This window comes from Gigantopelta aegis, chromosome 11 (assembly GCF_016097555.1).
Source record: "Gigantopelta aegis isolate Gae_Host chromosome 11, Gae_host_genome, whole genome shotgun sequence".
In the NCBI taxonomy this organism is placed as follows: domain Eukaryota; kingdom Metazoa; phylum Mollusca; class Gastropoda; order Neomphalida; family Peltospiridae; genus Gigantopelta; species Gigantopelta aegis.
In genome coordinates this window covers 34948741-34974889 of record NC_054709.1, presented here as the reverse complement: position 1 = coordinate 34974889, position 26149 = coordinate 34948741, and the positions used below count along the sequence as shown (strand labels likewise).

At 40.1% G+C, this 26149-nt stretch overlaps 1 protein-coding gene across 1 annotated transcript; it reads left to right on the top strand.

The window, feature by feature from the left end:
* The first annotated feature begins 22169 nt into the window (after positions 1-22169).
* LOC121384942 (alpha-1,6-mannosyl-glycoprotein 2-beta-N-acetylglucosaminyltransferase-like) lies at positions 22170-23768 on the top strand. Its single transcript, XM_041515428.1, has one exon. It carries the CDS (start codon positions 22262-22264, stop codon positions 23657-23659), a length of 1398 nt encoding a protein of 465 aa, XP_041371362.1. The 5' UTR covers positions 22170-22261; the 3' UTR covers positions 23660-23768.
* Positions 23769-26149: the final 2381 nt, after the last annotated feature.

Sequence of the window (26149 nt, the reverse complement as noted above, 5' to 3'; positions counted from 1 at the left end):
TTCATACATCAATACATACTAGCCAGTGCCAGGTCTGCCCACTGTTTCATGCACGTAAGCGGGATCGACCGCGTAGATTGTTAGCCTTGCAAGCTTTGCGGGCGAATCGATGCCACAGATTCGAGTCCCAGCAACAGCATGGGACAATTTGTGAGGCCAGAAAGGATTTAATTAATAGTCAACCTCGACATACATACAATATATAGATATTCATACATCAATAAATACTAGCCAGTGCCAAGTCTGCCCACTGTTCCATGCACGTAAGCGGCATCGACCGCGTAGATTGTAGGCCCCATGCGCCAATAGCTCAGAGCGTATCGTGGTTAGCCTTGCAATTTGCGGGCGAATCGATGCCACAGATTCATGCATGGGACAATTTGTGAGGCCAGAAAGGATTTAATATACAGTGCGTTAATATCCATGTATGTAACAGTCAACCTCGATATACATACAATATATAGATATTCATACATCAATACATACTAGCCAGTGCCAGGTCTGCCCACTGTTTCATGCACGTAAGCCGGATCGACCGCGTAGATTGTAGGCCCCATGCATATGGTTGAGTTAAAGAACTTCCTTTTTATGGAAGCTTCGATAGCTCAGAGCGTATCGTGGTTAGTCTTGCAATTTGCGGGCGATTCGGTGCCACAGGTTCGAGTCCCAGCAACGGCATGGGACAATTTGTGAGGCCAGAAAGAATTTAATTATCCCCTGCGCCAGTGCGTTAATATCTATGTATGTAATAGTCAACCTCGACATACATACAATATATAGATATCCATACATACATACATACACACACACTCACACTCACACAGAACTACACATACATATACACATATACATGTACACACATGCACGCACGGAGACACATACGCAAACAAACACACATGCACACGCATACACACATATACATATACACACACATGCGCACACAAACACATACGCACATAAATTGACACTCGCGTGCGCGCACACACACGCACAAGCACACACGTACATACATACATACATACATACATACATACATACATCCCACTGTTCCATGCACGTAAGCGGGATCGACCGCGTAGATTGTAGGCCCCATGCATATGGTTGAGTTAAAGAACTTCCTTTTATGGAAGCTTCAATAGCTCAGAGCGTATCGTGGTTAGCCTTGCAATTTGCGGGCGAATCGGCGCCACAGGTTCGAGTCCCAGCAACGGCATGGGACAATTTGTGAGGCCAGAAAGGATTTAATTATCCCCTGCGCCAGTCCGTTAATATCTGTATGTAATAGTCAACCTCGACATACATACAATATATAGATATTCATACATCAATAAATACTAGCCAGTGCCAAGTCTGCCCACTGTTCCATGTACGTAAGCGGCATCGACCGCGTAGATTGTAGGCCCCATGCATATGGTTGAGTTAAAGAACTTCCTTTTTATGAAAGCTTCAATAGCTCAGAGCGTATCGTGGTTAGCCTTGCAATTTGCGGGCGAATCGATGCCACAGGTTCGAGTCCCAGCAACAGCATGGGACAATTTGTGAGGCCAGAAAGGATTTAATTATACCCTGCGCCAGTGCGTTAATATCCATGTATGTAACAGTCAACCTCGATATACATACAATATATAGATATTCATACATCAATACATACTAGCCAGTGCCAGGTCTGCCCACTGTTTCATGCACGTAAGCGGGATCGACCGCGTAGATTGTAGGCCCCATGCATATGGTTGAGTTAAAGAACTTCCTTTTTATGGAAGCTTCGATAGCTCAGAGCGTATCGTGGTTAGTCTTGCAATTTGCGGGCGATTCGGTGCCACAGGTTCGAGTCCCAGCAACGGCATGGGACAATTTGTGAGGCCAGAAAGGATTTAATTATCCCCTGCGCCAGTGCGTTAATATTTATGTATGTAACAGTCAACCTCGACATACATACAATATATAGATATTCATACATCAATACATACTAGCCAGTGCCAGGTCTGCCCACTGTTTCATGCAAGTAAGCGGGATCGATCGCGTAGATTGTAGGCCCCATGCATATGGTTGAGTTAAAGAACTTCCTTTTTATGGAAGCTTCGATAGCTCAGAGCGTATCGTGGTTAGTCTTGCAATTTGCGGGCGATTCGGTGCCACAGGTTCGAGTCCCAGCAACGGCATGGGACAATTTGTGAGGCCAGAAAGGATTTAATTATCCCCTGCGCCAGTGCGTTAATATCTATGTATGTAATAGTCAACCTCGACATACATACAATATATAGATATTCATACATACATACATACATACATACACACACACTCACACTCACACAGAACTACACATACATATACACATATACATGTACTCACATGCACGCACGGAGACACATACGCAAACAAACACACATGCACACGCATTCACACATATACATATACACACACATGCGCGCACATACACATACGCACATAAATTGACACTCGCGTGCGCGCACACACACGCACAAGCACACACGTACATACATACATACATACATACATACATACATCCCACTGTTCCATGCACGTAAGCGGGATCGACCGCGTAGATTGTAGGCCCCATGCATATGGTTGAGTTAAAGAACTTCCTTTTATGGAAGCTTCAATAGCTCAGAGCGTATCGTGGTTAGCCTTGCAATTTGCGGGCGAATCGGTGCCACAGGTTCGAGTCCCAGCAACGGCATGGGACAATTTGTGAGGCCAGAAAGGATTTAATTATCCCCTGCGCCAGTCCGTTAATATCTGTGTATGTAATAGTCAACCTCGACATACATACAATATATAGATATTCATACATCAATACATACTAGCCAGTGCCAGGTCTGCCCACTGTTCCATGCACGTAAGCGGGATCGACCGCGTAGATTGTAGGCCACATGCTTATGGTTGAGTTAAAGAACTTCCTTTTTATGGAAGCTTCGATAGCTCAGAGCGTATCGTGGTTATCCTTGCAATTTGCGGGCGAATCGGTGCCACAGGTTCGAGTCCCAGCAACGGCATGGGACAATTTGTGAGTCCAGAAAGGATTTAATTATCCCCTGCGCCAGTGCGTTAATATCTATGTATGTAATAGTCAACCTCGACATACATGCAATATATAGATATTCATACATCAATGCATACATACATACATACTTACATAATATACACAATATATAGATATTCATACATGAATACATACTTGCCAGTGCCAGGTCTGCCCACTGTTTCATGCACGTAAGCGAGATCGACCGCGTAGATTGTAGGTCCCATGCATATAGTTGAGTTAAAGAGCATAATTTTTATGGATGTCTCAGTAGCTCAGAGCGCATCGTGGTTAGTCTGCAATTTGCGGGCGATTCGGTACCACAGGTTCGACTCCCAGCAACGGCATGGGACAATTTGTGAGGCCAGAAAGGATTTAATTATCCCCTGTGCCAGTGCGTTAATATATATGTATGTAACAGTCAACCTACAATTTATAGATATTCATACATCCACACACACACACACACACTTACATACACAGATACACACATACATACATACACACACACATACATACATATATACGCATATACAAACATACATACACAGACGTACATACACGCACACACACATACACACACACACACACATACACACATACACCGGATCCGCGAACGCAGAATGTAAACAGATATTTTAGACAGATATTTCATTATTAAAGTCTCACCTTAGGTACACAACAATAAAAAAAAATACTGTATATATAATACATAAGCCATTCCTCACAGGAACTATGAGAGACTATCAATGAATGCAAATATAAAAATGAACGTACGTATATATTCGTAAAAGATACATAAAAGTTTCAAACTATTATCATAGCTTTTTGGCAGTGTTAAAAACTAGGTTCTTACATTAAAAAATGAAAAGTTTAAACATTATTTAAGACCTCATATTCTTTATTTAAAAAACCTGCTAAACATGTTAAATTAAAACACAAGTCAGTGTACATTGCACACACACACACACACACACACACACACACACACACAGAGAGAGAGAGAGAGAGACAGAGAGACACACACACACAGAGAGACACACAGAGAGAGACACACACACACACAGACACACACATACAGAGAGAGAGAGAGAGAGAGAGAGAGAGAGAGAGACTCACACACACACACACACACACACAGATACACACACACATGTTAAATTAAAACATAAGTCAGTGTACATTGCACACTCGATTAACACATGGACTTCAGCCAATGCACCACGACTAGTACATCAAACACCGTGGTATGTGCTAGCCTGTCTATGGGATGGTGCATATGAAAGATCCCATGCTGCTGATCGAAAAGAGTAGCCCATGAAGTGTCGACAGCGGGTTTCCTCTCTCAATATCTGGGAGGTCCTTAACCATATGTCCGACGCCATATAACCGTAAAGAAAATGTGTTGAGTGCGTCGTTAAATAAAACATGTCCTTCCTTCCTTTCTTCTTCAACACATTTATTACTGCACATAGGGCAGGTTCTCATAACATCTCGTTTTGACACGTATCGGGACAACAGCACATCTAAATTTTGCAAAATACACTCCTGTAGTGATTTGACATGTTTACATTAACATAATGATCTATGTAATATATATTTTTAAACAAACAATAAGTGCGTAATTTTCCAACATTATTTGCAATGCTATTAGTCCAAGAAACATTCGGTTGACTAGCACACCTATCTAAACATTGGTAATAAATGCAACTGTTATTGGACTATTTACATCAAACACAAGTAATCGTCTGGTTTCTACTGAGACGCCATTAACATACCTTCATCTGTCGTGTCGTTACTTGCTGTAGCAGTGTAATAAATCCGTTTTAGAAAATAGTTCCTCTTTCAAAAAAATTCAAAAAAGAAATGTTTTATTTAACGACGCACTCAACACATTTTATTTACGGTTATATGGCGTCAGACATATGGTTAAGAACCACACAGATATTGAGAGAGGAAACACGCTGTCGCCACTTCATGGGCTACTCTTTTCGATTAGCAGCAAGGGTTCTTTTATATGCACCATCCCACAGACAGGGTAGAACATACCACGGCCTTTGATATATCAGTCGTGGTGCACTGGCTTGAACGAGAAATAGCCCAATGGGCCCACCGACTGGGATCGATCCCAGATTAACCGGGCATCGAGCGAGCACTCTACCACTGGGCTACCTCCCGTCCCTCTCTTAATCATACATTTTAAACATGTAATTTGTTGTTTTTTTAAATAGTAAAAAATTCTGATATTCTTTTTGAAATCTTTTTTTTTATTTTATTTTATTATTATTCTAGATCACAAACATAGCAGAGTCAGGGATGGGAGCCCCAAATCACTGCTATACATACAATAAATATACAACACATATATCCATACACAAACAAATACGTACACACGTACCCGGATGTCCTCCGATACATACACATATGTACATACATAGATTCACACATACATACACATACATATATGCAAAAAGGCATCAATGTAAGTGGGTACAAGAGTAGTAAATATACATACATGTAATTGGTTTAATCTGGGATATTATAAAGAGAAGAGAGAGGATAAGAAAGAGGTAGAAGATAAGGTTACAATTTAGTTGACCTCTATAGTATTTAAATAACTCTTTGGTTTGACGTTACTAAGTCTTGTTATAAGGTAGTGCTAACTGATAACAACTGTGCGGGTGGTATGGAGTACCACTTGTATAACAGCAACGCGAGGCGGTGCTCTGACATGAGAGTGACTCACTGATAACAACTGTGCGGGTGGTATGGAGTACCACTTGTATAACAGCAACGCGAGGCGGTGGTCTGACATGAGAGTGACTCACTGATAACAACTGTGCGGGTGGTATGGAGTACCACTTGTATAACAGCAACACGAGGCGGTGCTCTGACATGAGAGTGACTCACTGATAACAACTGTGCGGGTGGTATGGAGTACCACTTGTATAACAGCAACACGAGGCGGTGCTCTGACATGAGGGTGACTCACTGATAACAACTGTGCGGGTGGTATGGAGTACCACTTGTATAACAGCAACACGAGGCGGTGCTCTGACATGAGAGTGACTCACTGATAACAACTGTGCGGGTGGTATGGAGTACCACTTGTATAACAGCAACACGAGGCGGTGCTCTGACATGAGGGTGACTCACTGATAACAACTGTGCGGGTGGTATGGAGTACCACTTGTATAACAGCAACACGAGGCGGTGCTCTGACACGAGAGTGACTCACTGATAACAACTGTGCGGGTGGTATGGAGTACCACTTGTATAACAGCAACACGAGGCGGTGGTCTGACACGAGAGTGACTCACTGATAACAACTGTGCGGGTGGTATGGAGTACCACTTGTATAACAGCAACACGAGGCGGTGCTCTGACATGAGAGTGACTCACTGATAACAACTGTGCGGGTGGTATGGAGTACCACTTGTATAACAGCAACACGAGGCGGTGCTCTGACATGAGAGTGACTCACTGATAACAACTGTGCGGGTGGTATGGAGTACCACTTGTATAACAGCAACACGAGGCGGTGGTCTGACACATGAGAGTGACTCACTGATAACAACTGTGCGGGTGGTATGGAGTACCACTTGTATAACAGCAACACGAGGCGGTGGTCTGACACTGAGAGTGACTCACTGATAACAACTGTGCGGGTGGTATGGAGTACCACTTGTATAACAGCAACACGAGGCGGTGCTCTGACACGAGAGTGACTCACTGATAACAACTGTGCGGGTGGTATGGAGTACCACTTGTATAACAGCAACACGAGGCGGTGCTCTGACACGAGAGTGACTCACTGATAACAACTGTGCGGGTGGTATGGAGTACCACTTGTATAACAGCAACACGAGGCGGTGCTCTGACACGAGAGTGACTCACTGATAACAACTGTGCGGGTGGTATGGAGTACCACTTGTATAACAGCAACACGAGGCGGTGCTCTGACATGAGAGTGACTCACTGATAACAACTGTGCGGGTGGTATGGAGTACCACTTGTATAACAGCAACACGAAGCGGTGCTCTGACATGAGGGTGACTGACTGAAATATTTCGTCGTTGACCTATGTTGATTTTGTACTCAGTACTTGTAAGTTGAGAGCACTCCCTAAAATTAGTAGTCACATGACCCTCACGATAGTGTTGTGGTGTTCGTAGAATATATTCTGACATAAAAATTGTATTGAACAGCATGGAGTAATAAATGGTGGTGTGTAACCTTAAATGAGTCCACCTCATATCACCGTTTACAGCCGCGTATTGTCCAGGCGCGTCCCAGCGATCGGTGTGACAATACGGACTTATCTTCATCTGTGGCAGCAGGTTGGTGTTACTACGTGCTCGTGAGTAGGCTACATGTATATCTGTATAGTTCACACCTGGGTTGTCGTCTACAGGTTTTATGTGATTTTAGTTGTCATCCCATGTTTAAAGGGACATTCCTGAGTTTGCTGCATTGTACGATGTTTCCGACTAATAAAATATTTCTATGATTAAATTTACATGTTAAATATATTTTCTTGTTTAGAATATCAGTGTCTGTATAATATATTCAATGTGTTTCTGGTCGTTTTAATATTTGTAAGAAGCCCAAACTTGATTTTATCTTCAAATAACTTCGTACGTACGAAACAAAACAATATATTAAGAAATAAGATGTAATATACAGCCACTGATATTTTATACAAAAAACTATATTTGATATGTAATTACAATCGTTAAAAAGTCTCTGTTAGTCGATAACATGTTAAAAATTGCAACAAACTCAGAAATGTCCCTTTAATATCTGTATCTGTATTGATTGATTGACAGTAGGGAAGAGTTCAAACGATGACGATCGTAGCATTTAAAGGTACTATCCCCTTTGTACTGCCGTTGTAAGGTGCGTCCGACTAATACAAAATGTCAGCGGTTAAAGCTGCATACTCAAGCTATTTTCTTGCTAGAATGTCAGTGTCTCTATAGTCAATGTGTTTCTGGTCGTCCTAATATTTGTAAGAAACCCAATCTCGATTTGGACTATAAACAGGGAACGTCTTTTTCACACTGCAATTTACTGCAAGTAGCGGATTGATTTGTTAATTACACACAAAAAAGGGGAAAACCCGAAACACTTTTAGTGTTCTTCTTATGTCAAACCAAACTGAAATTATTTACAAAAACAAAACCAGCTTTACTGAATGATGGGACAGACTGTAGTTATTTTTCTGTAGGAACACGTGCATTTTCTAATGAGTACTTTGTTGAAAGTATGGCTTTTCTTAAATACTTCAATCTATAGTTATTTCAATGTAACTGTATAGGCACAATGTGTCGTTATTGTACGCTGGTTTTGAGATGAAACCAGTTGTCCTGCCATAATCAGTGTCTGTTTTCTAGTGACTTCTAAATTTAGAAAATCTTACCAAAATGGCCGAACAATTTACAAGTTAATCTAGATATTCTACGATTAGATCTAGTCCTTCCATTGGATGTGTGTACATTTTGAATTATCTTTTTTCATCTGTGAACTTAATTTCGTGTTAAAATATCCGAAATACATATTGCCGTGTACGTTTTCCACTCGAAAAAACCTGCATGTTCATTATTTGAAAGACAAAATTGCATGTACGTCTACATACATTTTGAAAACAATTGTTTGCTGTTATTAATGTCACGCCAATTTTTTTTTCTTCATAAATCCAAGTTGTTCAGTAATTTTTTCACGTCCAGAAAAAGAATTTCTATTTTTGAGCGAAGAAAAAAGTGTCATTATATATAGGTACGTTCTCATGAAATGTTCTATATTCAGATTACTGTTCATATATTAATCGTATTCGAGCTATCGTCATCGGTACCAAACTGGAATCATTATCATCTTAGCTCATCTAGTATGTCATGGTCAGCGGTGTTGGCAGGTGCTTCATAAGTATGAATCGCATCTTTCTCCCTTTGTCAGGGAATAGCATGATGTACCGACTTTCCCCAGGTGTTTCTTTTTTTTTCTTTTGGGCCAGTAGTCCGTAAGAATATTGCGTCATGACAATCTGAGACTTGGAAAGCCCAAATAATGGATGGGTATAGTTGCCCCCAGTTGCCACATGGATAGCTGATAGGCATTCACTAGGTGTTCCACCAATGCCGTCACATTGTGGTGGTAGATTATCCCTCTTTTCAATGTCGATGGTCCTTGCATTTGATAGCAATAACAAACATGAGTACCAGTATGTACACATCAGTGTAATCAGCTATGAGACATGCGCCTGCGTGCCTCGACGAAACATAGACAATATGCAGTGCAAGCCTTGGGTCACCCTCTTTGTGGAGTTAACGAAGGTCAGATACACACACACACACACACACACACACACACACACACACACACATATATATATATATATATATATGTATGCGTACGGGTTACCATTTTTGTAAGGGGGGGTAGGCTGGGGGGGGGGTGTCCGAATTAAACTAAAATACCTGAATCTGGATAAGAACATTTATTCATTAGCAATACTACCAAACAGCTATATAGGGTTTTGCTCCTGCACTAGGGGGGGGGGGGGGGGGGGTGCAGTTCCCCCACCCCGTGCCCCGCTGTCTCGTACGCTTATATATACTGGGTATCTTTAGTGATATAGATGTCCTGTCGATATGTAAAAGACCAGACAACAAGTAGTCGCGAAGGAGTTCTGTCTTGTTTTCGGCTGTTTGTTAGTACATTTATTAAACAAAAGTCATCCCATTCCCACAACTTTATTAAGATTTGACTGAAATCAAAGATTCTCTGTTCTCTACTTTTGTCTGGCCATTCTTTGGATAAGTTCAGATGTACCCTTTATGAGCGATATCCATCACAAACGAGATGAAGAGTAGTATTTGGCAATAACTCAAGGTACTTCACAATCATGTGTACCTAGGATTTGAAAGTTGGAGGAGAAAGATCATTGATGGGAATTATTCGTACAAATAGCATAGCATCTATAATATTGTACTGTCTTTTCTTGATGGAACTAATGTTGGTGGTTGTGAGGAAAGGAGATGGATATTGTTTCTTAACAAAGACTTCGATGATTTCCTGCTAACGCCTCGCTTATTATAAGTAGCACGTGGCTTTTGGTGACCATCCACGCCATATTAATTGCATAGATAATCATCCAGTGTTTTTTTATCATCAAAATCATCAAGAATTGCAAGAAACAATTATCCCTTTGTCTTTAGGTTTTTTCTGTCAATTTGTAAAATGTGATTTGTAATTTCGTAACATGATCACTGTACTTGTGGCATTTGTTTCTGAAGATGGTTGTTACGGCTCAGAAGTGATACTCTTCGTGATTCACATCTTTCTGCATTCGCCTTACACCAAATTCAGTAACCCGTTGGCTTTGTACATTTCTCGAAATATTGAGTGTAACCAACGAATGCTTTATATACATCCATCGCTCAATAGCACAAGACAGACTGCCTGTCTTCCTGGAGAATCTGTTGATGGGTACTTCCATGATCTGATCCAGTGATATTTTAGTGTGTTTTTCACCACACACAGAGCCATTAAAACCTTTCGTTCAGGATATGCTAATAAACAGCAGGGATTCTGAGATTTTGAATATTTCTCATCTCTTCATAGATATAAGGCATGTTTTTGTGAACGTTTTGGCGATTAAAACCAAAACAGCATAATAGGAACTGGGAAACTGTTTCCTGTACGTTGGATGTGGACAATATTTAGGAAATGCACATATCAGTGATCCATGTGGCCATTCCTCCAGGCTGTGGCGGTGCCAATTCCTCCAGGCTGTGGCGGTGCCAATTCCTCCAGGCTGTGGCGGTGCCAATTCCTCCAGGCTGTGGCGGTGCCAATTTTATTGCTTTATTGTTTACTATTTTATCAAGTGTATCTGATGCCAGATTTGAAACGGAAATTTCTGTAGAAACATCTTACTTCCAGTAGGCCTATTGCTAAACTATCCTAGTCTGCTGACAAGGTTGCACAATAGGTTTGCATATTATCAGGATGAAGGTTTTCGCATGTAGAGTCTATGAAATCTATCTAAAGTTGATCTTAGGAGTACTGCTTGTGAACATTATTTGATTGAATTGATATAAATCGATGCAAAACGTATCCAACTCGACCAACATTTACATATATAAGTTTTTATGTTGACCCCCCAGGGGGGTCCGAGAGGTCATGTTGGACACAGTTTATCGAAAATCGGTTAGCACCATCGGATTCCCTGGAAAAATTCCATTTGGAATCAACTTCAAACATAAAGTAAACACTTTCCAAAATGAGAACAAACCAGAGACTGACTGACATTTCAGTAGCTTGTTGGCAAGGTTGTCCACCTAGGTTGTGATCCTAGATATATGTAGATATGATTTTAGGTGGCAAACCTTTTACAACACATCGTGTCCATTTTACGAGGAAAAAAAAGGTTTTGCCCACTAGGTATATAGTCGGATTGAACAAACTTTAATCAGTGTGTTACTGTGATACGTAACATTTTATTTTGGTTTTGGTTTTTAAATAAACAATTAAGACAGAGCCTTACTGAATGGCTTTTATGTTATGAGTAGCATCTTACTTACTTATTTACTTACTTACTTACTAACTTACTTACTTACTTACTTACTAACTTACTAACGTACTTACTTACTTACTTACTTATTTACATGTATTTATTTATTTATTTATTTTATTTATTTTTTTTATTTATTTTTATTTATATATTTATTTATTTATTGTCTATAGACCAAATGTGAACATAACCACAAGAATTTATTTAGTCTACCATGCTTTGTCAAATATAGTTTTTAATTACTGTAACCATAAATGGATCTTTTATCTGCGCTTCCCACAGGCAGGATAACACAAACAATGGCCTTTGTTGAACCAGTTATGGATCACTGGTCGGTGCAAGTGGTTTACACCTACCCATTGAGCCTTGCGGAGCACTCACTCAGGGTTTGGAGTCGGTATCTGGATTAAAAATCCCATGCCTCGACTGGGATCCGAACTCAGTACCTACCAGCCTGTAGACCGATGGCCTAACCACGACGCCACCGAGGCCGGTGGCAGATGCATGCAATACATACACATAACCACATAACCACATACCAGTTATTTAGTCAATCAACCACTGATTCCCCGGTGGACGTGTCCAAGACAGGTGGGTTGGTGGGGGTAATAAGGCTTTGGAATTTACAATTTGAATTAGAAGAGAAAAAAAAAAAAAAACGGGGGGGGGGGGGGGGGGGGGAAGAAACAAAGAAGAAGCAATTATTTTTAAAGTAAAGTAATGTTTGTTTTGTTTAACGACACCACTAGAGCACATTGATATATTAATCATCGGATATTGGATGTCAAAAATTTGTAATTTCGTAGTCAATAGGGGAAACCCGCTACATTTTCTTAATGCAGCAAGGGATCTTTTATATGCACTTTCCCACAGACAGGAAAGCACATACCACGGACTTTGACCAGTTGTGGTGCACTGGTTGGAACGAGAGAAAAAGACAATCAATTGAACGGATCCACTGTGGTGGTTCAACCCTGCGATGCAAGTACCTCACGCGAGCGCTCAAGCGACTGAGCTAAATCTCGCACCTCATTTATTTTTAATGCATAATAATAACTAAATTTACAATTAGAAATTTCTTTTAATTGTTTACGTTAGGCCTAAATATAAAATGAATTAGTCGCAAATAGAGCGGGCTGACAAAACCAAAAATATATATACATGTGGACTCCATTTAAGTCCTTAAACCCTAAATTGCCATTTTAGCAGCAGTACCGGTTATTTACCCGTGTTGTTTATAGCACTAATTTATAGTGCGCAACAATATTATACAACTCGTAGCAGTCGAGTGGAACAAATCTTGCGCACTATAAACGAATGCAATAAATAACATGGGGAAACACATAAGCGTACGAGAGAGAGGGGCACCCCCCCCCCCCCCCCCCAAGCCCCCCCCCCCCCCCCCCCCCCCCCCCCCCCCCCCCCCCCCCCCCCCACCCCCCCCCCCCCCCCCCCCCCCCCCCCCCCCCACCCCCCCCCCCCACCCCCCCCCCCCCCCCCCCCCCCCCCCCCCCCCCAATATTATACAGAGCAGTCGAGGGAACCCCCCTTGCGCACTATAAACGAATGCAATAAATAAAAACACCCCCCCCCCCCCCCCCCCCCCCCCAGGGGAAAACGCCCCCCCCCCCCCCCCCCCCAGTGCTGGAGCAAAACCTCAAATTCGGGCAAAATATGCTCTAAACAGACCTTTTTACTATGTATTCCCATCATTCTACCCTCAAAATCAGTTGTAATCCATGTCAAAATGCGATAGCTGTTTGATATTAAAGAAAGAAATGTTTTATTTAACGACGCACTCAACACATTTTATTTACGGTTATATGGCATCAGACATATGGTTAAGGACCACACAGATATTGAGAGAGGAAACCCGCTGTCGCCACTTCATGGGCTACTCTTTTCGATTAGCAGCAAGGGATATTTTATATGCACCATCCCACAGACAGGGTAGTACATACCAAGGCCTTTGAGATACCAGTCGTGGTGCACTGGCTGGAGCCAAAAATAGCCCAATGGGTCCACCGACGGGAATCGATCCCAGACCGACCGCGCATCGAGCGAGCGCTTTATCACTGGGCTACCTCCCGCCCCTGTTTAATATTAATGCCAATATGAATAGATGTTGTTTTCCAGATTCGGGCATTTTCGTTTAAATCGGGCAAAAGCCCCCCTGCCCGCCCCTACAGAAATGGGAGCTCGTACGTCTATGGGGAAACAGCTGGTATGTGGTTCCGTATTTATTACATACCACCTTTCTATATTATGATTAACCAAAAGCTTAATTAAATAACTGCTTTTTTGGAAAGTTAGTTGAAGTTTGTGGAATTGAGTTCTGTCTAGGAACATGATATCATTCGAGTGAATCCGCGAACTGCACACGCGAGATTTTGATTACGCAGGTTTTGTGAGAAAAAAATAGTTTAAATGAACTAGGATTTGGTCATCTTTGGATAAACTAGAATAACATTAACGAAAATTATACTCTATGAAAATGAAGCAGCGTATTTTTGACCAAGCAAAGCAGAATCTGCTAAATGAAATTCAGATACCACAAAATGTACATTATATAAACATATTGTAATGGATATTACTCTACAGTTTTATTTGTGTAAGCACATACCCGCCCAATATAAAAAGTACATAACCAAATTAAGATTATCATCCCTCGATTTGCAAATTGAAAGAGGAAGATACCATAATGTTGAACGCAATCATAGAAAATGTCACCATTGTAATAACGATGTTAAAGATGAATACCACTTCATGCTAGTTTGCCCATTATTCCTAAACTTAAGAGAACGATATATCAAGTTATACTACAGACGAAATCCTTCTGTCTTTAAATATATACAGCTGATGCAAACCCAAAACACTAAAGATTTAATTAATATTGGTAAATATATTTGTCTGGCATAGAAGTTACGGCGTTCATCTGTTGTCTAATATTATAAAAGTTGTTACTTTTCAGACGAATATGTTATAACTGTGAATGTATTACTTCCATGCATGTACTTATTTAATATATTTTGGTTTATATATTTTAATGTATTGTTACTTAATATGTTAGATCAAAATGGGAATGGGAAAAACGTTTAACGTGCACATTCAGAGCAGGCTGTTGTAGCGCACGCCTGTCCTAAGCATATGTACCGCCCTCGGCCGGTTCCTCCGTCCAGGACAGGATAGATCAAACGCATGTGATTCATTGTATATAATAACTGAATTCTCCTGTGTGTTTATATAATTATACTGTGTAAATATGCTGTGCTGATAAGCTTGTAGCTTAAAGCAATAAACGAATTGAAATGTTCATTGAAAAAGGATTATTGCAAGTCTCAAAATGGTCTTTTTTACTAGTTTTTAGTGAGATCAAATGGGTGTGCAATAAAGGTTCTTACTGAATACGATAGGACGTAAAGCTGACATCAAACTGGTACTGTATTTACACACACGTTGGAAGCGCCGTAAGGCATGCGTTTAGGAATGCACGTTGTATTACAGAAGCCGTTTTAAGAATTGAACGATACAATGAAATGCTCATTTCTGTTTTTTATATTCAACAATATAACAACAGCAATAATAATACACTAGAAATATGGGCGACCGGATTGAAGATTGTTCATTGTGTATTCACTGGCTATAACAGAGTTGAAGATTTGTCTACACGAAACGTCCGTCAAACGTGTGAAAGACGCCTGGTCACACGGACGTGTTATGTATACGTAGTTAACAAACAAAAAAACAGTTTTAGATTTTCATTTTTCTCACGTTGCCGTGTGGTATTACAAATACACATTTGTAAGTACTGCATTCTTTAATATACATGTATGTTCACTGATTTTAATTTGTTAGTGCTAACAGTCAAACAGACAGGAAAGCACATACCACGGACTTTGACCAGTTGGAACGAGTCGTTAAACAAAACAAACAAACATTTACATGAAATTTGATCAGGGACATAAGCGTACGAGACGGGGGGGGGGGGGGAGATTGTCAGGAGAAAAATCCTCAAATTTGGGCAAAAACGATAGAGCTTTTCGGGCAAAATGTGCTAACCTGAGACTTTTTTACCATGTATTTTCATCATTCTACCCTAAAAATCAGTTGTAATCCATGTAAAAATGCGTGGTCATTTGTTTGTAACTCTATATGTAGCTGTTTGGCAGTAATGCTAATATGAATAAATGTTGTTATCCAGATTCGGGCATTTTCGTTTAATTGTGGCAAAACCGATCGCGCATCAAGCGAGCTTTACCAATGGGATACATCCCGCCCCTCAAGACTTTTAGATACCACATGTATATACTTTCCCCACATACCATTTATAAAAAGAAAAAATAAGAAGAAGAAAAGAAAACACTAAGGCCAAACAAAATAACTGTGGTTCCCATTACACGACCGTCCCATGAAAAAGTGTGCGATCTTAAAGGGGCATACCCTAGTTTCAAGCCGTGAAAATTAACACTAAGTTTAGTTAATCTACAAACCTGTAACACATTTGGATAAAGTTACAATTCAGTGAAACATGAGTCTGTGACTTTGAAATGATGAAATACCCTCTAAAATAGACTAAAACTAGACTTCATGACTGTTACTTCTCAGACGCACGTGCGTTTTCAAAAATATGAGAAAGGTATTTTGTGATGTTAAAAACATCAGGATGACCAAAATCACTTCGAATGTACGGAAATTGATAATCTAAACCATAAAATCTAAGGAAAGTATGATATCATTTGTCAAAAACGGCTATAATAGTCCAAAATATGCCTTAGTGTTTAAAAATCTAGAACATGTTCCTTTAACGTTTTATAAGAAAATCACCAATACAAAAATGCCAAGCCACAGTCTAAATTAATATCACCAGCAAGCGGATTTGTTTGTTAACTTTTGCACACTATTCATTAGAGAATTACAACTCCCCCCCCCCCCCCCCCCCCCATGTAGAACATTTCATAATTTTATAAATTCAAGATATAAGTACGAAAAATAAAGATTGTTTTGTTTAACGACACCACTAGAGTACATTGATTTATTAATAATCGGCTATTGGATGTCAAACATTTGGTAATGTTGACATATAGTCTTAGTGAGGAAACCCGCTACATTTTCCCATTAGTAGCAAGGGATCTTTTATATGCACCATCCCACAGACAGGCTAGCACATACCACGGTATTTGATATATCAGTCGTGGTGCACTGGTTTGGAACGAGAAATAGCCTAATGGGTCCACCGACGGGAATGTTCTTACTCTCTAACCTAAGAATCGAAATTATCACATTATAGTCCGTTTGCGTCAGAAGGGAACCATTGAAAATTAAAATTTATATATTCATCTATTATTAAGTTTCAAACCCAAGTAACATGTTTTGAGAGAGAAAAAAATCTGTATGAATAAAATAAAAAAATCTTTATAAATTTCTCGTTCCAGCCAGTGCACCACGACTGGTATATCAAAGGCCGTGGTATAAGCTATCCTGTCTGTGGAATGGTGCATATAAAAGCTACCAATGAAAAATGTAGCGTGTTTCCTCTCTAAGTGTATATGTATAAAAATTACCAAATGTTTGACATCCAGTAGCCGATGATTTGTAAATCAATGTGCTCATTGAACAAAACAAACTTCTTTTTTTTTGACAAATTATCATCAAATTGCGTCGGACATATTGTTAAGGACCACACAGATATTGAAGGAGAAAACCCGCTGTCGCCACTTCATGGGCTACTTTTTTCGATTAGCAGCAAGGGATCTTTTATATGCACTATCAGCACAGACCGGATAAAACATACCAAGGCCTTTTATGTACCAAACCGACCGCGCATAAAGCGAGCGCTTTACCACTGGGCTACGTCTCGCCCCTCGGCTCCCTTTTAATGCAAACGGACTTATAGTTATAGCTTAGTGTTGAGAAGTCGTTAAACTAACATTCCACAAACGGACTTATAGTTATAGCTTAAAGTGTGTTGAGAAGTCGTTAAACTAACATTCCACAAACGGACTTATAGTTATAGCTTAAAGTGTGTTGAGAAGTCGTTAAACTAACATTCCACAAACGGACTTATAGTTATAGCTTAAAGTGTGTTGAGAAGTTGTTAAACAAACATTCCACAAACGGACTTATAGTTATAGCTTAAAGTGTGGTGAGAAGTCGTTAAACAAACATTCCACAAACGGACTTATAGTTATAGCTTAAAGTGTGCTGAGAAGTCGTTAAACAAACATTCCACAAACAAGACAAAATTTAACTTTTATTGCAAACGGACTTATAGCTTAAAGTGTGTTGAGAAGTCGTTAAACAAACATTCCACAAACAAGACAAAATTTAACTTTTATTTTTAATCTTCAATTTAACCACAATTACATTACATACGCCTAGTTCGAGACGGGACGTAGCCCAGTGGTGAAACGCTCGCTTAATGCGCTGTCGGTTTGGGATCGATCCCTGTCGGTGGGCTGATTGGGCCATTTCTCGTTCCAGCCAGTGCATTGCGACGCTTAATGCGCTGTCGGTTTGGGATCGATCCCTGTCGGTGGGCCCATTGGGCTATTTCACGTTCCAACCAGTGCATTACCACCAATATATCAAAGTCCGTGGTATGTGTTATCCTGTCTGTGGGATGGTGCATATAAAAGATCCATTACTACTAATGGAACAATGTAGCGGGTTTCCTCTTTAAGTCTATATGTCAAAATTACCAAATGTTTGACATCCAATTGCCTATGATTAATAAATCAATGTGTTCTAGCGGTGTTGTTAAACAAAACCTTTTTGACGTATTGTTCCTGGTCCACACATGCGTTGATACGATTCTCGCGGTTTGACCAAAGGTTGTTCTGGAAATGTCGTCTCATTCTTACTGTTAAAGAACCAAGTACACGGCGTAATATTTAGCTTGATGTATAAAACGGTTTATGTTAATTGAAAATTGTCAGGCTGGATGGAGTATTGTGACAGATGAATAAGAAATAATTAATAGACAGGCGGTCGTTTCAAACGAGGAGTAGTAAACGAGAAAACATAACAAAACTATTGTCATTGCAGTCTTTGTCATCACACTATTCGCGTGGCATCTGGGATGGTGCATTTCGCTTTTGGAATGTAAACTTTGTTAACCTTGCCATTTGTACTTTCCGAGGTACGTGCACCCTTTTTTTTTTTTTTTTTTTAGTTTTCTGAGTATTTCTTCTTTTTTTTTCTCTCCTTTTTTTTCTTTTTTTTTTTGGGGTGGGTGGGTTTCAGGTTTTGTTGTTTTTATGTATGTATGTATGTATGTATGTATGTATTGATGTATGTATTGATGTATGAATATCTATATATTGTATGTATGTGGAGGTTGACTGTTACATATATAGATATTAACGCACTGGCGCAGGGGATAATTAAATCTTTTCTGGTCACACAAATTGTCTCATGCCGTGACTGAAGATTTTGTTCTATTTTTCCACCGAACAGGAAACTATCGCCGACTTTCCGGAAGGTGGTGCTCGTGTATTTCACACAATTTCCGGTTCTAAATTCGTATGTTTGTAACACACCGACCTGTATATCCACTGTATAATTCCCGGCGTTGTTATGAGCATGCATGGTGAATGAACGGCTAAGCATTAAAATAAATAATAAAAATCAGTGTGCAGTAACAATAAAAAGACCGTTCTCACAACTTTCTATGAAATATCCGCCAAGCCAAAACCATTACATGTGTACATATTTCACTGATAATACTTGAGTGTTTGCAATGAAAAACGGTAACATTATTTAATAATAAGGTTTTGATTTGTAAAACACCACGTTCCACTCTTCACTGTTGTTTACTTCCGGGTTCTGTGAAATGTTTTTAATCGTGATTTAATATGAATATACGTGTTCTTATTATTCGTTTACAGAGTATTGTAAATTCTATAAATTGTTTCAACATAATATACAATGATACAAACGAATAATCCAAAAACACAACAAAAAACCCAAAGAAAACAAACCTAGGTTAACACACACATACATACATACATACATACATATATATATATATATAGACACATACATAGACAGATACATATACATATACAGGGCTAGCTCTGGCAGTCGGTAAAGCCCAGTTCTCACATGAACGATTTTTTGTACAACTGCGGTGCGACTAAAAAATCGTACAGCCATACGAATTACCTAGGGGATTTTTTACCCGCGCAGTCACACTTGTGCAACTGCTGTGCGGCTGCCTTTCTGCACCGGACTCGCATACGCTCGCACGAGATTCGTACAGGTTTCACGGCAGTCTGATGGATGTCGCACGGGAGTCGCACGGCTCGGCTCCCTTCAGACTCCCGTGCGACTCCCGTACGACCTATCATACTGCCGTGCGACTGATGTGCAACCCCAATGCGAACTAGGGCATATACGAACCGTGCGACAGCCGTATCGAAATTGTCAACATTTGAAAACACTTGCACCGGCATGCGACCCGTCCGAATTAAGCTATGTTTCCATTAATGCGGCTGTGGTGCGGGTGCGTCCGATTGCGGTCCGGGTGCGTCCGATTGCGGTCCGGGTGAGTCCGATTGCGGTGCGGGTGAGTCCGATTGCGGTGCGGGTGAGTCCGATTGCGGTCCGGGTGAGTCCGATTGCGGTGCGGGTGAGTCCGGTGCTGGTGCGTCCGATTGCGGTGCGGGTGAGTCCGATTGCGGTCCGGGTGAGTCCGATTGCGGTGCGGGTGAGTCCGATTGCGGTCCGGGTGCGTCCGATTGCGGTGCGGGTGCGTCCGATTGCGGTGCGGGTGAGTCCGATTGCGGTGCGGGTGCTTGCGTTTGTTGTGTTTCCATTAATGCGGCTACTGACTGCGATTACTCCAGTAATGACATTCACGATGCAAGCACTGCAACATCACTTATTATTTGAAAAAATAGCTTATTATGATAGTCGCAACGTACAATTTGATACAGAAAAAGATTTAAAAAAACAAAACAAAAACAACATACAAACAAAAGGAAGCGCCATTGTTAAAAATGAGAACAAACAAGGAGTATACCAGAACCATACAGGTCTATGCATTTTCACATGTTCATATATCAATAGTACTTGTAATCGGCTTCGGTAAATATTTATTGTAATTAGGAAATACAAATATTTATTAGATCGACAAACTTTATTGAAAATATATGTAACTTTTATCCGCCCGGTATTAGAATATGCATCGGAAGTATGGGATGGCTGTTCTTTAGTCGAAGAAGATATTATTGAAAAAGTACAATTAGAAGCCGCTAGATTAATCACGAGTTTGCCCAAATTTGCCCAATTAACTAAGAAAACACTCCGATTATTATTTCAGTATGTGGGTTACTTTATGGACAAAACATAATACAGTTATTTCGACACTTTGACAATAGTGGTTTATTTTGTATTGAAAAATAATATATATCACGTCACATTTAACCGTTTTATTAATTAACTATATCATTATACTTGTTGATATTAAGCCATAATGTGTATTATATATCATTGAGTATACATGCCAGTCCAAAAGCCTTGCGTGAGCATCCCTTTAAGCGAGAGCACTGTCTAACGTTATATGTCACATGCACCTCTCGGTGTGGTATCTTTTACGCAATATATTCTCACAGAAATTGTATTGAATTGCATGCAACCTCAATATTAAATTTTCCGGAAATCAGATACTAGTATAGGTTTTACCTAACGCTCTCGAACACATGCTATACAACAACAAACATAGACAAATAGCAGATCAGAACACATGACATAGCTTTGGGTTGTTTCAGCTAAAACAAACATAGACAAATAGCAGATCAGAACACATGACATAGCTTTGGGTTGTTTCAGCTAAAATGAAAAAAAGAGTTAAATTTCGTTTTGTTTAATGACACCAAAAGAGTACATTAATTTATTTAATTTATTAATCATCGGCTATTGGATTACAAACATTTGGTAGCTTTTTGTAATCCAGTTGCCCTCACCAATCCCCCCCCCCCCATACACACACACACACCACAACCACCACCGCCCCCACCGCCCCCACCCAACCACACACACTGGAGATATCATTCATAAGGGCATGTTGTTTATGGTATTCTCTTGTTTACTTTACAGATCTAAGCTCACGAAAGCGTGCAAGGAACAATATGGCAGTTTTGACGTAAACGTTTACCCATGATGGATGCACAGCTGTTTCACTGACGTCCACCGAGTTCCTAGTGTGACCATTACACTTACAAATGGTTTTATTTTTACTGTACTGTGATTTCTGTCGCTGTTACAGACGTTACTGTACAGTGATTACTACAGCTGCTATATCTACAGGTGTTAGTGTACAGTGATTACTACAGCTGATATATCTACAGGTGTTAGTGTACAGTGATTACTATAGCTGTTATATCTTCAAGTAATACTGTACGGTGATTACTACAGCTGTCGTAGCTTCAAGTGATACTGTACGGTGATTACTACAGCTGTTATATATTCAAGTGATACTGTACGGTGATTACTACAGCTGTCATAGCTTCAAATGATACTGTACGGTGATTACTACAGCTGTTATATATTCAAGTGATACTGTACGGTGATTACTACAGTTGTCATATCGTCAGGTGATACTGTACGGTGATTACTATACATGTTTCGTGTGTGTTGTCGGCAAAATGCGGATATATCTAAAACGAGTTGTCTTTCTTACTGTGCTGCTCATTCTTGGCTACCTTTTCATAACGATCTTGATAGGTAATAAAACAACACTTTGTTCAGACTGTATAACTAACAGTGTTTTATCGATGGATAATTCGACAGTCGGAATCTTCACAGATTCAAGCACCAGCGTCCCGACGGTGTGGAACAATTCATACACAGAGTTATTGACGATGACAGGTCTCAGTGTCGCACAGATCAAAGTTCTGGCAGCTGAAATGAACAGCAATCAGCGAATACAGAATTTAGACAAATTTGGTTTGAAGTTACACGATAATTCGGTGGTTATTCTTATTCAAGTGCACTCACGGGTGGACACGCTGGTGGCTGTTGTGGAGTCTTTGCGCCACGTACGATTCATTAACGAGACCCTCGTTATATTCAGCCATGACATATACAGCAAAAATATCTTTAAAATAGTGCAGTCAATCGACTTTTGTCCGATGATGCAAATTTTTTATCCTTTTGCTCTTCAGACGCATAAAAATGTTTTCCCGGGCTTTCATCCAAATGATTGCCCGCGAAATTTGAACATCATGTCTGCTAGGAAAAGGCGGTGTAATAACGCTGAGTACCAGGACAAATTTAAACACTACAGAGAAGGACACGTCTGCCAAATTAAACACCACTGGTTGTGGAAGATGCACTTCGCCTTCGACCGGCTTCGGATCTTGGCGGGTTTTAACGGGACCCTTCTCAGACTCGACGACGACTATTACCTTGCTGATGACGTCATTTACTTTATCCGGAAGTTAGATCTGTACAGAAAAAAATCCTACCCGGACTGCAGGATGTATATCATGGGCGACCACGAACGCTTCTCCGAGGCCCCGTTTCGAACAGCAGCCAATGGAGTTCTGAAGGCTTCCTACTACGTGGGGATCGGAAGGGGTATGGCGTTCAGGAGGGAATTCTGGGAGGCGTTTAAAAACTGTTCCAAGTCTTTCTGTACCCACGACGAGTACAACTGGGATTTCGCTTTGCACCGCATCGCGGCCACTTGCATGCGTGGCGGTCTGACTGTCCTGAAACCCGTGGCCAGTCGAGTCTTCCACGTCGGCACGTGTCTCGGCTTCCACAGGAAGATCAACAACTGCAGACTGGAGACCGTGAAGAAGAACATCCAGCAGCTGCTACACACAGTCTCGGCCAATTTGTTTCCAGACAAGATATCGGTGATCAAGGCCAAGCGCGCCGCTAGGCCTGCGACACGGCAGTACGGTGGGTGGGCGGATCCGCGAGATCACCGGCTCTGTCTGAACATATTCAACAACGTCAGCGACGACGAAGCCATTCTAGCGCAGATACACAACACTCTCAGACATCCCGCGAACAGAACTCGACTGAAAGAATAATTACTTTGATGTCGAAATGTGATTTCGGCTAGTTCTGGAGATATTGGTTTAATGCTTATTTTACGTTTTATATATTTTATATATTATAGACATATAAGATAAAACTAAGAAAAGCTACAGAGTTAGTAAAAGAATTATATATTTTTTATTCATATATATATATATATATATATATATATATCCACATTATCCACACAGTTCAAGATATTCAGGGAAATATAACCAGTATGACACATATATAATATGTGTGTATGTATATATGTCGTCCGTTGACCTGTTTTGGTGGGGAACCTGTTTCGGTGGTTGGTTCATTTGTGCGCAACAGTACGTATATTTGAAGATTTCTGACGTTGACTTTTGCATAGGAAAAGTAATAAATGTCTGTCACATTCACAGAAATATTCGTAAAAATAAAGTTAAAACGAGAAAAGAAAGCAAGATTTAACTTGACCCACTTATAAACACGCCACATTTCTTAATACCTTTTTTCTATAACTTCCAAAGACTGTCATTTGAAAGAAAACTTAATTTTAAAAACTATTTTTGTCTTTTCTCAACTGTCCTGCTATCTAGTTATTGGAGTCATATGGTTGTCACGGCATCTGCTGGCAAAACTCGCTTTATAGATACTTGCCAAACATATATTGTTTTTATATGTTTTAACGTAAATATCTTTCTGGATATCTGTTTATATATTTATTAAAACTCAGAATGCAGCTTATATTGTTTAACCAAATAATTTTATCATTATAACCATTCAACTTGTAACACGAGTGCAAGACATCAGAATTGTTATATTCGTTTTCTTAAAATGTTGTCTGTTAACATTGGTTTTCGAGGACTCTATTTTGTAATTTGTCTTAAGGCGAGCTTCATCTACCTGAAAATTGAGCAAACATTCGTCATGCGCACAATTCATTTCCTAGTGACCTGATAACACTTGGAATTATCAGGCAGGGGTTATCAGGTCAATAGGAAGCACGGTTACACGGTGTAGACAGAGTTTGTCCAGAGTTACGGTTCCTGCGATATACTGATCCGAAAATACCAACGTAAATAAGACGTCTTCCGATCTTGAATTTCAAAGCTAAATATTTCTGTTTACACAGAGGATTTGATGAAAAATCATCGATTAATTTCACTTTATGTTCTACGGAGAGTTTGATACGTTGCCGTTTTTGGGGTCCCTCTCTCATTGTAAATTCAGTAAGTAAGCAAAACGAAAGCATCATTAAGGGACGGAAACAATTATAGGAATTTAAAGAAAATTATCTTCTTAATCGTTTAAGGAGTTTTAGAAAAATCCTAGCTACGGCCCTGTCATTCGTATTTATGCAGGTACTAAACAACAGGTTGGTATAATACAATGCAGGTATGTACACATACAAATAATAATCCGATTTATCTTGCTACCTACACCCGTTACAACAAGTGCGGTTCATTGTTTAAGGTTGATTCATACTTCACTCGCCGACCTCCATACGGAACGGAAATTTAGGTCGCCGCAAGGTTGCCGACAACAAAAATCCGTCGAACAAACTCGCGCGGACGGCGCACGCAAGATGACGTAGCGAAGCGAGTGAAACTGACATGTTTTCAGCGTTCACACGGGTGATCCGTTTCCCATCCGCCCGAGAGGAATTTTATTTATCTTTTTGCGCATTGCGTTTCTGCTTTGTTCAGGTAAAAATAAAGATGGCTGGCGTTAAAAAAAGTTCTCCTTTCTTCAATAGAAGACGAACTTCTCATTAACGAAGTGTGTAAGAATCCAAACCTGTATGATACCAGTTTACTAGAATACAGGGACCATGGACGGACAGAACAATCGTAGATTGCTGTAGGCAATATTGTTGAAAATAAAGATCGTGGAGGGAAAGTATTTGCGGGATCAATACGACCTACTGAGTTTCCTATCCGACCATGTAAAACATAGAGAAACAGTTTTTACAGTTCAGTCACGAATTGTAACTTAAGCCCCTTTCGTATTAAACTACATTGTAGTTAGTGACAATTCTACTGTGGACGCCCCAATGACACCTTATTTTCCTGCATAAATAATTGTTTTTTGTATAATATTATGTAATACTGCTTACTTAAAACCCTTTGAAATGACAAACTTTGCACATCTATGTCATTAAGCATACATGTTAAATTGTTTAGATATGTAAAACTATATTAAAATGTCGGTAAGCATTCACATGTCTTACAAATATTACATGTAGGTTAAAAAATAATACTTCAGTTAAACACTATGGATAATATGCTTTTCACACATCCATAGCAATTTGGTAGACCACTGTCAGTACCAAGTAGTTATATACATGATCTGCTGTCATAAGAGAAAAATAGAAACCGTGCAAATATGCATACATGCACACTTCGACACTAAGGTACGTCCGAACGACATTGTCTAGTAAACAGCTGGTTCGGTCTAGTCAGAAGTGTTTCTGAGTAGCCCGACTGGTCGTGTTGATAATTTATGAGCGGTGA